The sequence below is a fragment of the Oryza sativa genome, chromosome 8, assembly GCF_034140825.1.
Source record: "Oryza sativa Japonica Group chromosome 8, ASM3414082v1".
NCBI lineage: Eukaryota > Viridiplantae > Streptophyta > Magnoliopsida > Poales > Poaceae > Oryza > Oryza sativa.
The window spans coordinates 17,647,241-17,658,815 of NC_089042.1; the positions used below are offsets into that span (position 1 = coordinate 17,647,241).

The following is an 11,575-nucleotide window of genomic DNA, read 5'->3' on the forward strand; positions in this document are numbered from 1 at the left end:
AATTGTTGCCTTGACAAGGATGGCCACATTGGAGGGTGTAAAATGGATCCTTTACATCGGAGAATCGATGTGCTGAAGATTTCAGGCTGTTTTGAAGTATCAGATACACACTGGACTGACTGATTGCTGTTGATGTTTCTGAACTTGACCATGACCAAGGCTACTCCCTAAATTCTTTTGTAAAGATGAGTAGTAAATTTACTGTTGCTTTGTGGTGCTCTGGAGATCTTGACCGGATGGTCCATATGATTTCGCAAACTATTCATATTGGTTTTCTGGATCAGAGAATCCAAATCCACTCCAATACACATCATGTGCCTACGAAGGAACCCACTAGAAGGGATAAACGCAAACAATGATGAATGATTGTTATAGGCATGTAGAGTAAGGTAAACTATGCGAAGTGCTTATCAATGTAATCCCCGTCAGTCCATGATCATCATTCTCCTAAGTTCGAATAGATTTTTGCGGCTATAGAATATCTATTCAATCAAATATCAGAAAAGAGAGGAAAGAATGAGGTCATCGGATGCATCATTTTGCCAGTAAGCCATTCAAGACATACTAATCCATCCATCCCTGAAATAACATCTTTTCATTCTATAAAAAAAAAACTCAGCTTTATATATTTTTCAAGTAAATTTCACAAAACCACATAAACATTGACCAAACTATCGCAAAACTATAAATTTGAGGATGCGTATCACAAAACTATATTTTTAGCACCATTTTTTTTTCACGAAACTACATATTGAAGACGTCATATAAAAAACTACAGATTATAAAAATGTCCCTCTTTGTGCAAACGGAGTATGAGCTACTTCTAGAACAGAAGTTCTGAAACGATTGAAAGCGAAGTAAAAGTTGTTTTGGGGGGATATAATGTTGCAAATCTTATCTATGGAGTAATACAAAGATCATGCAAATTAGAAAGGGCAGGTAAAGAACTAGGAGCAATAAGCATATGCTCTAAACTCTCATTACAATGCCTTTCCACTGCATCATCCATTAGTACGTGTGCCACTAGTCATTGATTACTTCTCATGGCACTACTACACTATTCCTTCTTAATTGAAACCAATCAATGTAACAGCGCAATTTGTTCTTCGGCTCAACACTTGTCGAAATCTACCTTCTACCTGCTCTAGCTCAATAGATTTATAAAGCCACTACAGATGAATCTTCTTTGTTTACTTTTTTGATAGATTTTGGATGTATGACCACAGATTTGCAGAAAGCAACAGCTCCAGGCCCTTTGCAGTTAAAATAGCCATGAAATGCCTTTCAGAACATTTAGGTGGAGAAGACTTTTCCAGTTACAGAGCTTGGAAAAAAGAACAACACAACTACCCAAGGTAGCATGTTACATTAAGCAATGTTAGTGAACTTGTTCTTACTTCCTGGTAGCCATAAGTCATAACAGGCAGTAAGTGCAGCACACACATACTGTTCAGCATTTTCTCTAGCTGGCATTATACAAAAGCATCTCAGAAACTGGTATGAATCAGAATGACTGAGATGCGCGCGAGGGCCAAAAGAGAACATTTGCCACAACAGGTTAACCCAGAGTCTTCGGATTGCGGGTTATGAACGTGAGTTCAATTGCCTCACTAACTTACTTTCTAGCAACTGCTGTTGTTACATAACAGAGAAGTTCCTTCTTGGTTACATATACTGCTTTTACCATAGTGCATTGGTAGGAGAAATGGCAGCAGCAGATAAGTCAGGTACCGATCACCATCTTCAGGCCTTACATACATCTAGGGAAGTGGGTTTCACCAACATAGCCTCCAGCCATTGCCCTCTGGACATTTCTCTCAAACTTTTCTGGGTTGTCTCGAAGAACTGCTGCCGCCTCATGATTTAGAGGGTCCTCATCATTAGGTTGCTGCACATGATGATGGAAAATTAGACACCAAGGTAATAAATAACAAAACGAAATTATTAAAGAAATTTCTGCTTCACGAAACCAAAATAACTTTTCATGGGTAAATGATGTACAGAGAAGTGAAGATACAACCGTGAAAAAATATTCCAAAAGAGCGAAATACAAATCATTTTTCCACAGAGATGTACAGTTCTTTTTTTTTTGGTTTTAATTCACACATGCAATCACTGTACTTACTGAGAAAAGAAGATTCAAGCCATATACAATCGTGTTGACATTCAGGACAGGCTTCCAATCTTCACGCAGAATGTTAAGGCAGACATTTCCCTCCAAGTCAATATTGGGATGATAGACCTAGTAACAAGTTGCAATTATGAGAACCAAAAAGCAGGTTTGCTGGAAGATTTAATTGGGAAGAACTAAAAAGCACTATATCAATGGGAAGAGACTCGCTACCTTAGTCTTGCACTTGACTTTGGGTGGTTCATGAGGATAGGCAGGAGGAACTTGGAAAGTAAAAATAAATTTACCACCTCTGAAGAATAACAAAATCCATATTAGAACCAACACTTGAAATTAAAATAATAAGTACTTGGCTGTGTTCCACCATTATCTGAAATAGAAAACGAGAAAGGTAAAACATGGTCCACTTCTGCCACTTTCTTCAAATTTGAGTAGCTACAGGGTAAATACTCCCCATGCAGAATAAAGAAACCAAAAGGACAAAAACAAAAGCAATAATTACAAGTTACTGCAATACCGTAATCAAGAACAGGTATATGTTGAGAAGACAAAGGCAAAGTTAAGTTTGCTGCTAATGCCCCTGCATGCATTCCTATGTAAAATATCATACGAAACCTATCAAATAGAAAAACTTATTTAGCCCTTCATGATACACACATGACTCCTGTTATTCCTTGTTCTAACAACTATCATTACATCATGGAATGCACTTATTAATGCAGGAAGAGGAGAATGCATATTTTATTTTGCATACAATTCAAATGTCATTTCAATGGATGCTGTAGATGTAGAATCACCAATTCAGAAAAATTGGTAACATATTTCACAGAACCACCAAATGAAAATTACATGTAAAAGTAACACCTGCAATAACTTACACATAGTATCCCTCATCAGGTCGAATAGTAACTTCAAAGTTCATCAAATCATCCTTGCCATTAGGAAAAGAAATTCTAGTCGACTTAGGAAGGTTAAGTTCAGCAATATCTGAAAGCAAGAAAAAACAAAGTTAACGTAGAAGTGACAATAAAAAATTCACATACTGCACCAATTGGATACGAGAGTAGTAAGATGCAGAGATACACTCATGCAAACTAAACAAAGGAAAGGAAATGCTTGATAAGTATAATCACACTGCATAAACCAAATGATAGCCCAAGTGAACTATATTATTTATGAAATGGCAAACCTTTGTGAAGACGCAACTCCCCTGGACTTTGCTTTTTGGCAGGAGGCTTTCCATTTGCATTGGCTGCATCTTCCTTCTTTTGACCCTTTATCTTAATAAGGTTTAGCATTTTCCTGAGAAAGAAGAACAAATTATCCAAAGAAACCTTTTTTTTTTCTACAGGAGCATACACATGAAATGGGCAGGGTGTGACACAAAATCAGTTCAGTTACTTACGGAAAGTTCCAAGTTACAGATATCAATAATCTGTTAGTGGCCTCTTAAAGTAATTATTCACTATTTTCACATGCAAACTAATTCAAGATCAAGTAAAGTTTTCCAACAAGGGCAAAGCATCAACAAGAGACATCCACAGGACTAATTCATGCATGTCATAAAGTTTCATATGTAAATCGTGAATTGTGATAATTGTCCACTCACAGCAGGATGCTCTGGTGCATCATAAGGTGTGTCAGGGGTCATAATCATTTGCAGACAGACGAATCACTCAGAAACATATCATATGCGTTTTTGCGATTAGAGAAATACTAGTTAGCATATTTCCTACATTACTCTAGTCCACTTAAGACACATGGGCGGATCCAACTTGGGACATGGCCGGGGTTCAGTTGAACCCCCAAACTTTTGGGTGGAACAAACAACAAACTGTTATTTGTATTAAGGTTAAGGCTCTGGAATTAAGAGAAAGAGCTTCTTCCAGATCTAGAAAAGAAGCTAGGGTTAACGAACGAACGCAAGCAAATTCCAGACAAAAAGTAGTCCCGGTGGGGGAGAGAGAGATGAATCAGAAAGAACAGGATGTGGATGGATGCTCACCAGGATCCCCTCCCCTCCCCTGCTCTGCTCGCCGGATGGATGGAGATCGCCGCCCCTCCCCCTGTTGAGCCGCGACTCGTCTTGGCGCAAGCAGCTGAGGAGACGACGAGAATGGAGATTTCTCTTTCTTTTACGCCAAGGCCCAAGGGAAGGAAGGGGAAGATACTCTAGTAATTCACCTTTATCTCATTTTCTTTTACTTTAAAACTTACTAGTGATTACTTCATGACGATGACTAGTGGCCCACATATTAGTAGGACTCAGAGAAAAAAATACAACAAATTTAGTTGGGGATTGTGTCAACAGCAAACTTCTTAGACCACCAGCAACCACTGACTACTGTCGCTCCATGCACCATCACCACTGCTCTTTCTTCATGAGCTACTATCGTTCCTCCTCTCCGCTTTGTATATGCAATCACACCCTTTAGTCATCACTGACATGTCTTTTTTTCTTCTCTGTCGTCATGCAAAGTGTTGTCATGGTCGTCGTTGATGTCAGAAGTGTTGGGCTTGCATGGACTTAAGGAGGAAGGAGCCGACCAGATGAAGAGCAGGGACGCTAGATTCGAGCTTCTCTTTGCTACAATATGATATTTCGGATTTGTCGACCAAATTTTCGAAACTTTTATCTTAGGGTTATTTTGGTCATTAGGATAAAATTATACAATGCTAACGGGATCTAACTAGACAGGGATAGTATATTATAGAAGTTAAGCCAAATACGATGGCATATTATAGATCTTGATAAACTCAATGTCATATTATAGAACGGGGACAAAGTCAGTTGCACACAATCAATTTTCTCTATAAAAGATAAAATAGTCAAATCATTTTTTTATATTTCATTCAAAACAAAATATTTCTTATCTAAACATGTTAGGAGAATTTTGAAAGAAGATAAGAAAAAGAAGAGGTTAGTCACTAGCCCTGATGACATCATAAATATATTGCTAATCCTGATAAAAATTGGCTGCCCATGTAAGCTGACTACTCTAAACTTAAACTTAAGTGTTGACAATATTTTGAGTCGATTTGACAATAGTATTGCATCCTATGTATTTTCAAAAGAACTATGGCCCTGTTTGGATCCCACCCTAAAATTTTTCACCCTGTCACATCGAATGTTTGAACACTTGCATGAAGTATTAAATATAGGCTTAATAAATAAATAATTGCACAGATTGCAACTAATTTGCAAGACGAATCTTTTAAGCCTAATTGTTTTATGATTTGACAATGTTGTGCTACAGTAAATATTTGCTAATGACGATTCGTCTCGCGGTTTACTGACAGATTCTATAATTAATTTTTGTATTAATACCCGAACACCCCATGCGACATCCTATATAATACCCAATGTGACACGCCAAAACTTTACACCCCTACATCTAAACACCCCTATAACATTGACGCTGACAAGGAACACAAGTCATAACAACAGTATATGCTGTTACCCTTATGGCCTTTCTTATGCATGAACCTCTCTAAAGGATGTGAATGTTTGGAATTTCGTTTCATGTAAGGGGGCTAAAACCGTGAAATTTTGTGTTCAACACGACAAATTTTCCCAGTCCCGAAAGACACTGAGAGCATGAATTTTCAAAAGAGAAATTGCATTGCCAAAGATGTTCAGGGTTGTGACAAAGTACCAGAGATGTCAAAAGATGCCAATCGCATCGCAACGTGTGGTAATTAGAGTGCCATAGTGGAAAAAGGAATCAGCTGCAAAATTGATCTATTAAAATGATCCATCCATTATAAAGTCGTGGCCACAAGCCAAAAATCTAAGCATAAATCTTCTTGCCATATGAGAATCTCTTCATCGGTAGTTGTACCTTCGGCCAAAATACAGAGTCAAATTGGAATAATTCTCATCCTTTTCCTTTTCTTTATTCCCTGAAATTGACATTTGACAAAGAAAAAGAAAGATGAAATTCGAATCACCGGAAGAGAATCGTATTCCCATCTCTCAATCCATGCTGCAACAAGCACCACGCAAGATTAAGGACAAGTTGCCTCCCTGATCTTTCGTACAACAGTGGTATACTGATCCATGTGACTATATGAGCATGAAAATGAATTCAAAAACTAGGTAAAACATTTTTCAAGGATTTATTACCAGACATGCCTAATTTCTATCCCAAGACAATAGTTTTTCTGTTCAAACACTGATAGCGTTGTTTCAAAAAGAGCGTTGAATAACTTTTATGTTTGCCATTTTCCACCCAAAGAAATGAATTTAATGAAAACAAATATTAATTTACAAAGTATTCGATTTATCCTAGTTTTATTTATTTTACCACCCAACTATTTCTAATCCAAACTGAACTTTGGTCTGGTTGGTTTGACACCCTACCAGATAATGTCAAAGTTAAGAGTGATTTGGATTAATGCAAGACAAAACATATTATCAAATATATCAAGTTGGGCCATGATTCACAAAAAACTAGACGGAGAAGTGCCCCAATGTTTCCTCTTTTCCCTACTGAGAGAAATGATTGTGTCACCAACGGAAACTAACACCAATACTGAAACTAACACAGAAGTCGGTCCTGTACTTTCAAAAACTGAACCGACACTGTAAAATCCGATAGCACACATCAACCTATAACTATCTACAAGCATGCCAAATATAACATCGCAACTAGTAACACAAAAAGGCAAATTTTCATACACTCCATCGGACATTATACAAGCTGAAGCAGAAATAGGAAACCAGAAAAACTGCATACAGACTTCAGTAAGATTCTGTCCGCGACTCTCCTAACAATACAAGGGAACAAAGAAGCCAAGTTAGCATTCCAGGGGTTCTTCTCCCACCCAAGAAACCAGTGAACTGAAAATGCTCCCATGAAGGACATTTGATGTGGTTGAACTCATTGGTTACCACCATTGCGGCCACCATATCCTCTTCCTCGCCGCTGTTGCTGATTACGCCGCTGCTGGGCAATCTGCCGGCCAGGGGCAGTATTCGTCTGCTGCTGTGGAATGGTCCTCATCCTCTGCTGCTTCATTTGTGCAAAGAGCGCATCCATTGTCCTTGGTGCCTTGTTCTGCACCTCCTTCCCCTAGACATGGATAAAAGCCACATTATGATTTAGCGATAGTGTCAACAAAACTAACTTAAAATAAAAAATAATGCAACATAAGCATGAAATAATCAAACGTGTTTCATATTTTATATATTATTGCAACTCATTAAAAAAAATTATTCACAACAGTAACTCTCACTGGTATAATATTGTTATGCCAAATAAAAAGCATGAAACTATCAAGGAAATACAGTCAAATACACAAAAAAAAGAGTATATAAATTTATTTATCTTAGTATCATCATATATCATTGTTGAACCACTCCTACCAGATCCTTCATACGTCTCACTAACATGCCAGGGCAACCCCTCAGGCACATGCGTGTTCCAGAAACACACCCATAATCTTTACCCACAACCAGCCCCCACATTCTGCTCTATCAGTAAATCCAATCTCCTTGCAAGCAGTCTAAGGTTTGCTGTGGGGAGGTGAATAACAGAAGTGTAACCAAGAAACAGAAAGAGGAATCTCCTTGGAGTATGGTGGGCTGTGAGATCAATTGTGTAGTTAGTTTCTTTTCATTTGGTTTATCTATATAATTATATTTGGCCATCATAAGTCATAACAAGGTATTGCACTAATGCTCAACAAAATTGGTGGATGATAGCGACCAAACACTAATATGAGCAATCACTAAGAATTGTGGCAAAGCTAAATCAAAATTAATGGTATAAAACATCAGGATAGCATTCAAGTATGAATTCAACTAAAGCCTCCAGAATTGGCCAATTTCTTGTGGACTCCACTCATGCACATTATTTTTCCTTTACCTTTTTGGGTTTCACCAAATTTATCCATGATCTCCCATTCAAAAGTCTTCCCATCTTACCCCCACTTACCCTCCCACCCCCCCACTCATCCCTTATCAATATATTGATGGGCAATAGTCTTTTCCTCTCAACCTTAATCCCTGCTAAACAACCTAGAAATCCTTATATTTTGTAAAGGAGGGAGTACAAACTAAATGTACTACCCCGTACTTCACAAGAATAATATAGTATCAATGCGATATAGAAAACTAAAGCAGATGTAGTGCAAACAAGGTTTTACACCCTAGTAACAAAAACTAACAAAGTATGCTTGAATATTATAAGTGCTGGCAGTAAACTCATCTAAACTCTGATTCCGTTCTTACCTTCCCATTCTGAAAAGCCTGTCCTACAGGCCTCCGCTGTATTGAGTTAGATGGGGCACTGCATCCAGGACAAAACATTAGCAGCTCACAAAGGCAAAAATTCGCTCAGGCAGATATTGTTGTATGCAACAGAGTACCAAAAGCAGTATGTTTCCATAACCTATATGCTACATAAAGTGGTCAAACCAACTCACCATACCCCTCTTAAGTTTTAAAGTCAGGTTGTACATACCATACAACAATACCAAGCAGAAACAGTAAATGTGACCATTACATCAATGAGGGCAAATACATGGTGCACCATGGTTCACAAGGCCCTCAACATCCTAATTGTTACCTCATACCAAATTTGAGTTCAATATGTCCCAAATCCCAATAGTTGTGATTTATTGCTTGCTTGAACCAATGAGGTACCAGTCAACACTTGGGAACGTCATTCCAGGACCAACCAAGAATGCTAGAGAATCCACCCACTCTTAACAAGCAAAATCATGATATGCCAAGATCTTCAGATGAGTAATGGAATATCACTGTTGGGAACCACTAATCGGGGCATATAAAATAGAAAGCACATAGCACCTGATGTCCAAAATCCAACAAGAGGACACTCAAAATAATGCACAGCAGTACACCGGTTCATATGGCCAACTAGGAGTGAGACCAGCAGCAGAATTTACTCCAAAACATAGATGATCACAGCTTTGCTGAAAACACTACAAGCTAGATTCACACTTCCGTTGTCAAAGCAAAATAAAAACCATTGATCCACACCATGCAGCGCATAGTTGAAAGTCATTCAACTTCAGCATATCAATCCATAACCAGTATCGGGGATGAACAGCTATGGGGAGATGCTAGAGATCACCAAACAAGTGAGAATAATGAACCCTCACAAAGAGTTTTGGCTGACCTCCCCAAGCAGCAGTCACCCAGCTGCCATAAATACATCAAAAATTTGCCATATTGATTGCCAGGCAATAACTGATGTATGCCAAGGTCCTTTCAAATTCCATAAACTTGACCAGCACAGCCAGAAAAGAAAAAGGCAAAATGCTCAATGCTTGTGATGAGTGATGACATTTTGGCATACAAATCAAGTTCAACCCAGTATGATCTGATCAGCTTACTCCAACTCATATCCATTATGTTTCTATCAGTTCAACCAAAAAATAGGCCATATACCCCAAGAGTGTCTGTTGAACTTTAAACTTGCATGTGCTTTATACCAACCGAACACCAATAGTGGTGAATCTAATACAGTAGTTGCATGCAAACACCAGCACTGATCAATCTCAGGTCATGTATCCACAGGTGCATTTGTCAAAAATATTTAACAAGTTCTTGAATGCAGTAAACCTTCTCATAAGCAATAAAAGAACCATCGTTTACCTGTTCATAATTTCTTGTAAGATAGATTCATAAAGACTCTGCAGAGAATAAGAGTAATGAAACAGTGCAGCAGTTAGCTCATACCTTGGCTTGTTCCATCTGACACCCCTGCTACGTATTGGCATTGTAGCAGCCTTCTTTGCAGCCTGCTTTGTAGCTGCGAACTGATTTCCACCCAGATTTGTCCTCCTTTGTGCAAGAACCCCCTAAAGATCCAGAAAAACAACATTAAGATGGAACCTAATACAAAGTACAAAAAGGAATTACTTCATATAGAAAAAACAGCATACTTGTCTTAAGGACGATCTAGTTTCCATAAATCGCTGAACCTTTGCATTCCCTTGATTAGTGTTGTCATTCTGGAATGGACGTTTCTTGATCTGCAGTGATAGAAGATGAGATTATTCACTGACTTCCATACAAGATGGCATGGAGTACAGTCAATAATTAAAATGCTTACAGGTTGTCTAGCAGGTTTCTTGCCTCCAGGATTCTTTTTCTTTGACATCTTAATAATATCATCTGCATGTACACATAAAAAGTTAAAATCCCAGGAGCTATGCTCATATTCTGAAATCTTAACTGATACCATTAAGCAAACAATGGATAAATAGCAGACCTAAAGTCATGTCCATCTTTTTCTCGGTAAAAGCAATAGCTTCAGCAGTTAGTGGCACTGACTCCATCTCTGTAAAAAGTCAATAAACAGTGACCGTAAGAACTAAGAACAAACATTATTCCAGCAAGTAATTCTAACAGCACAATTCAGCTACACAAGAACTGTCAAATAGCTAAAATGGCAGCATTAAACAAAGAAATTCAAGTGTAGATCATGGAACATTCCAATGAATTCTCATGAGCAAAATCAGTTACTATTATGAACTCCACCCCCTCATTGTTTTCTAGATAACAGAGACTATGATATTTACAGCTCTGTTGCCTAGATAAAACTAAAGCCATGTTTTTGTAGATAACAGAAGACTATGATATATATACCACATCATTACAGCTTTGGACCAAAGCCCTGCAACATCATACCTGATCTGAGGGCAAACATAACCTCAAAGAATGAAATCAAATGAGTCGAACACACCAAAAAAAAAAATACCCTCTCTAGGGGAGCCTAGTTAGGAAAAGGCAGAATACGGAACATATTAGATGAATCAACAACTGACTACTAGAACGCGTGCACCCAAACAGGGGCGAATCCAACTTGGGAGCCCCCGAATCAAACAGATTACTTGTATTAACTAGGTTAAGGAAAATTATTAAGCGAAAAATAAGCTGCTCCCAGATCTAGAAGAGAAGCTAGGGTTAACGCGAGCAAATTTCGAGACAAAAGTGGGTGGGAGAGAGATGAACGAGAAAGACAGAGATTCAGATGCTCACCGGGATGTGGCGGGAGCAGCAGGACGACAGCGACGGCGGCGGTGGCCCTCCCCCCGCTTTGCTCGGGAGATGGAAATCGGCGCGCCGGCGGCGGTGGGCGAACTCGCAAGGAGCGGAGACGACGAGACGGGAGTTTTTTCTTTTTTTTTTCAATTTATTTTTTTGACGAAGAGGGGACGGGATATACACTACGGATCCTCGACGGCTTGACGGCGCACAATGATTTTGGACGCTAAGATTTCCTCTCTTTTTTTTCTTTGTCAATTACTATTATCTCTACTGCTTAAAAAGTCCGTAGTGGTGTTCTTGATTCCTGACATAGCAGACGCATCTAACAGACACGCGTAATATCAACCATCCGATCGTCATATCCAACGGGCAATCGCGCACAGAGATCGCCATCGCGGTAGACTGCCATCGCGCGCGGACAG

The 11,575-nt window shown here is 38.7% G+C and overlaps 2 protein-coding genes across 2 annotated transcripts; both read right to left on the minus strand.

The window, feature by feature from the left end:
- Positions 1–1,339: 1,339 nt before the first annotated feature.
- Positions 1,340–4,280, minus strand: LOC4345411 (NEDD8-conjugating enzyme Ubc12). Its single transcript, XM_015792695.3, has 6 exons — positions 4,137–4,280; positions 3,321–3,433; positions 3,010–3,118; positions 2,345–2,423; positions 2,126–2,242; positions 1,340–1,888 (listed from the first exon to the last, which is right to left on the minus strand). Exons 2-6 carry the CDS (start codon positions 3,427–3,429, stop codon positions 1,751–1,753), a joined length of 552 nt encoding a protein of 183 aa, XP_015648181.1. The 5' UTR covers positions 3,430–3,433; positions 4,137–4,280; the 3' UTR covers positions 1,340–1,750.
- A 2,387-nt stretch (positions 4,281–6,667) lies between these two features.
- LOC4345412 (uncharacterized) lies at positions 6,668–11,300 on the minus strand. The gene is made up of 7 exons (XM_015795376.3): positions 11,145–11,300; positions 10,375–10,443; positions 10,216–10,277; positions 10,046–10,135; positions 9,840–9,961; positions 8,367–8,424; positions 6,668–7,206 (listed from the first exon to the last, which is right to left on the minus strand). The coding sequence occupies exons 2-7, from the start codon at positions 10,439–10,441 to the stop codon at positions 7,015–7,017; spliced, it is 591 nt and encodes a 196-aa protein (XP_015650862.1). The 5' UTR covers positions 10,442–10,443; positions 11,145–11,300; the 3' UTR covers positions 6,668–7,014.
- Between the last annotated feature and the right edge of the window lie 275 nt (positions 11,301–11,575).

What these genes read in the sequence shown, in the direction of transcription:
- LOC4345411 (XM_015792695.3), bottom strand. Translation starts at nt 3,429, where the DNA reads ATGCTAAACCTTATTAAGATAAAGGGTCAAAAGAAGGAAGATGCAGCC. An exon ending in AAGTCAAGTGCAAGACTAAG is followed by an intron (nt 2,243 to 2,344) that starts GTAGCGAGTCTC and finishes ACTTGTTACTAG; the next exon opens with GTCTATCATCCCAATATTGA. An exon ending in GCTTGAATCTTCTTTTCTCA is followed by an intron (nt 1,889 to 2,125) that starts GTAAGTACAGTG and finishes CATCATGTGCAG; the next exon opens with CAACCTAATGATGAGGACCC.
- LOC4345412 (XM_015795376.3), bottom strand. Translation starts at nt 10,441, where the DNA reads ATGGAGTCAGTGCCACTAACTGCTGAAGCTATTGCTTTTACCGAGAAA. An exon ending in AAAGATGGACATGACTTTAG is followed by an intron (nt 10,278 to 10,374) that starts GTCTGCTATTTA and finishes GTGTACATGCAG; the next exon opens with ATGATATTATTAAGATGTCA. An exon ending in GTCAGATGGAACAAGCCAAG is followed by an intron (nt 8,425 to 9,839) that starts GTATGAGCTAAC and finishes TCCTGGATGCAG; the next exon opens with TGCCCCATCTAACTCAATAC.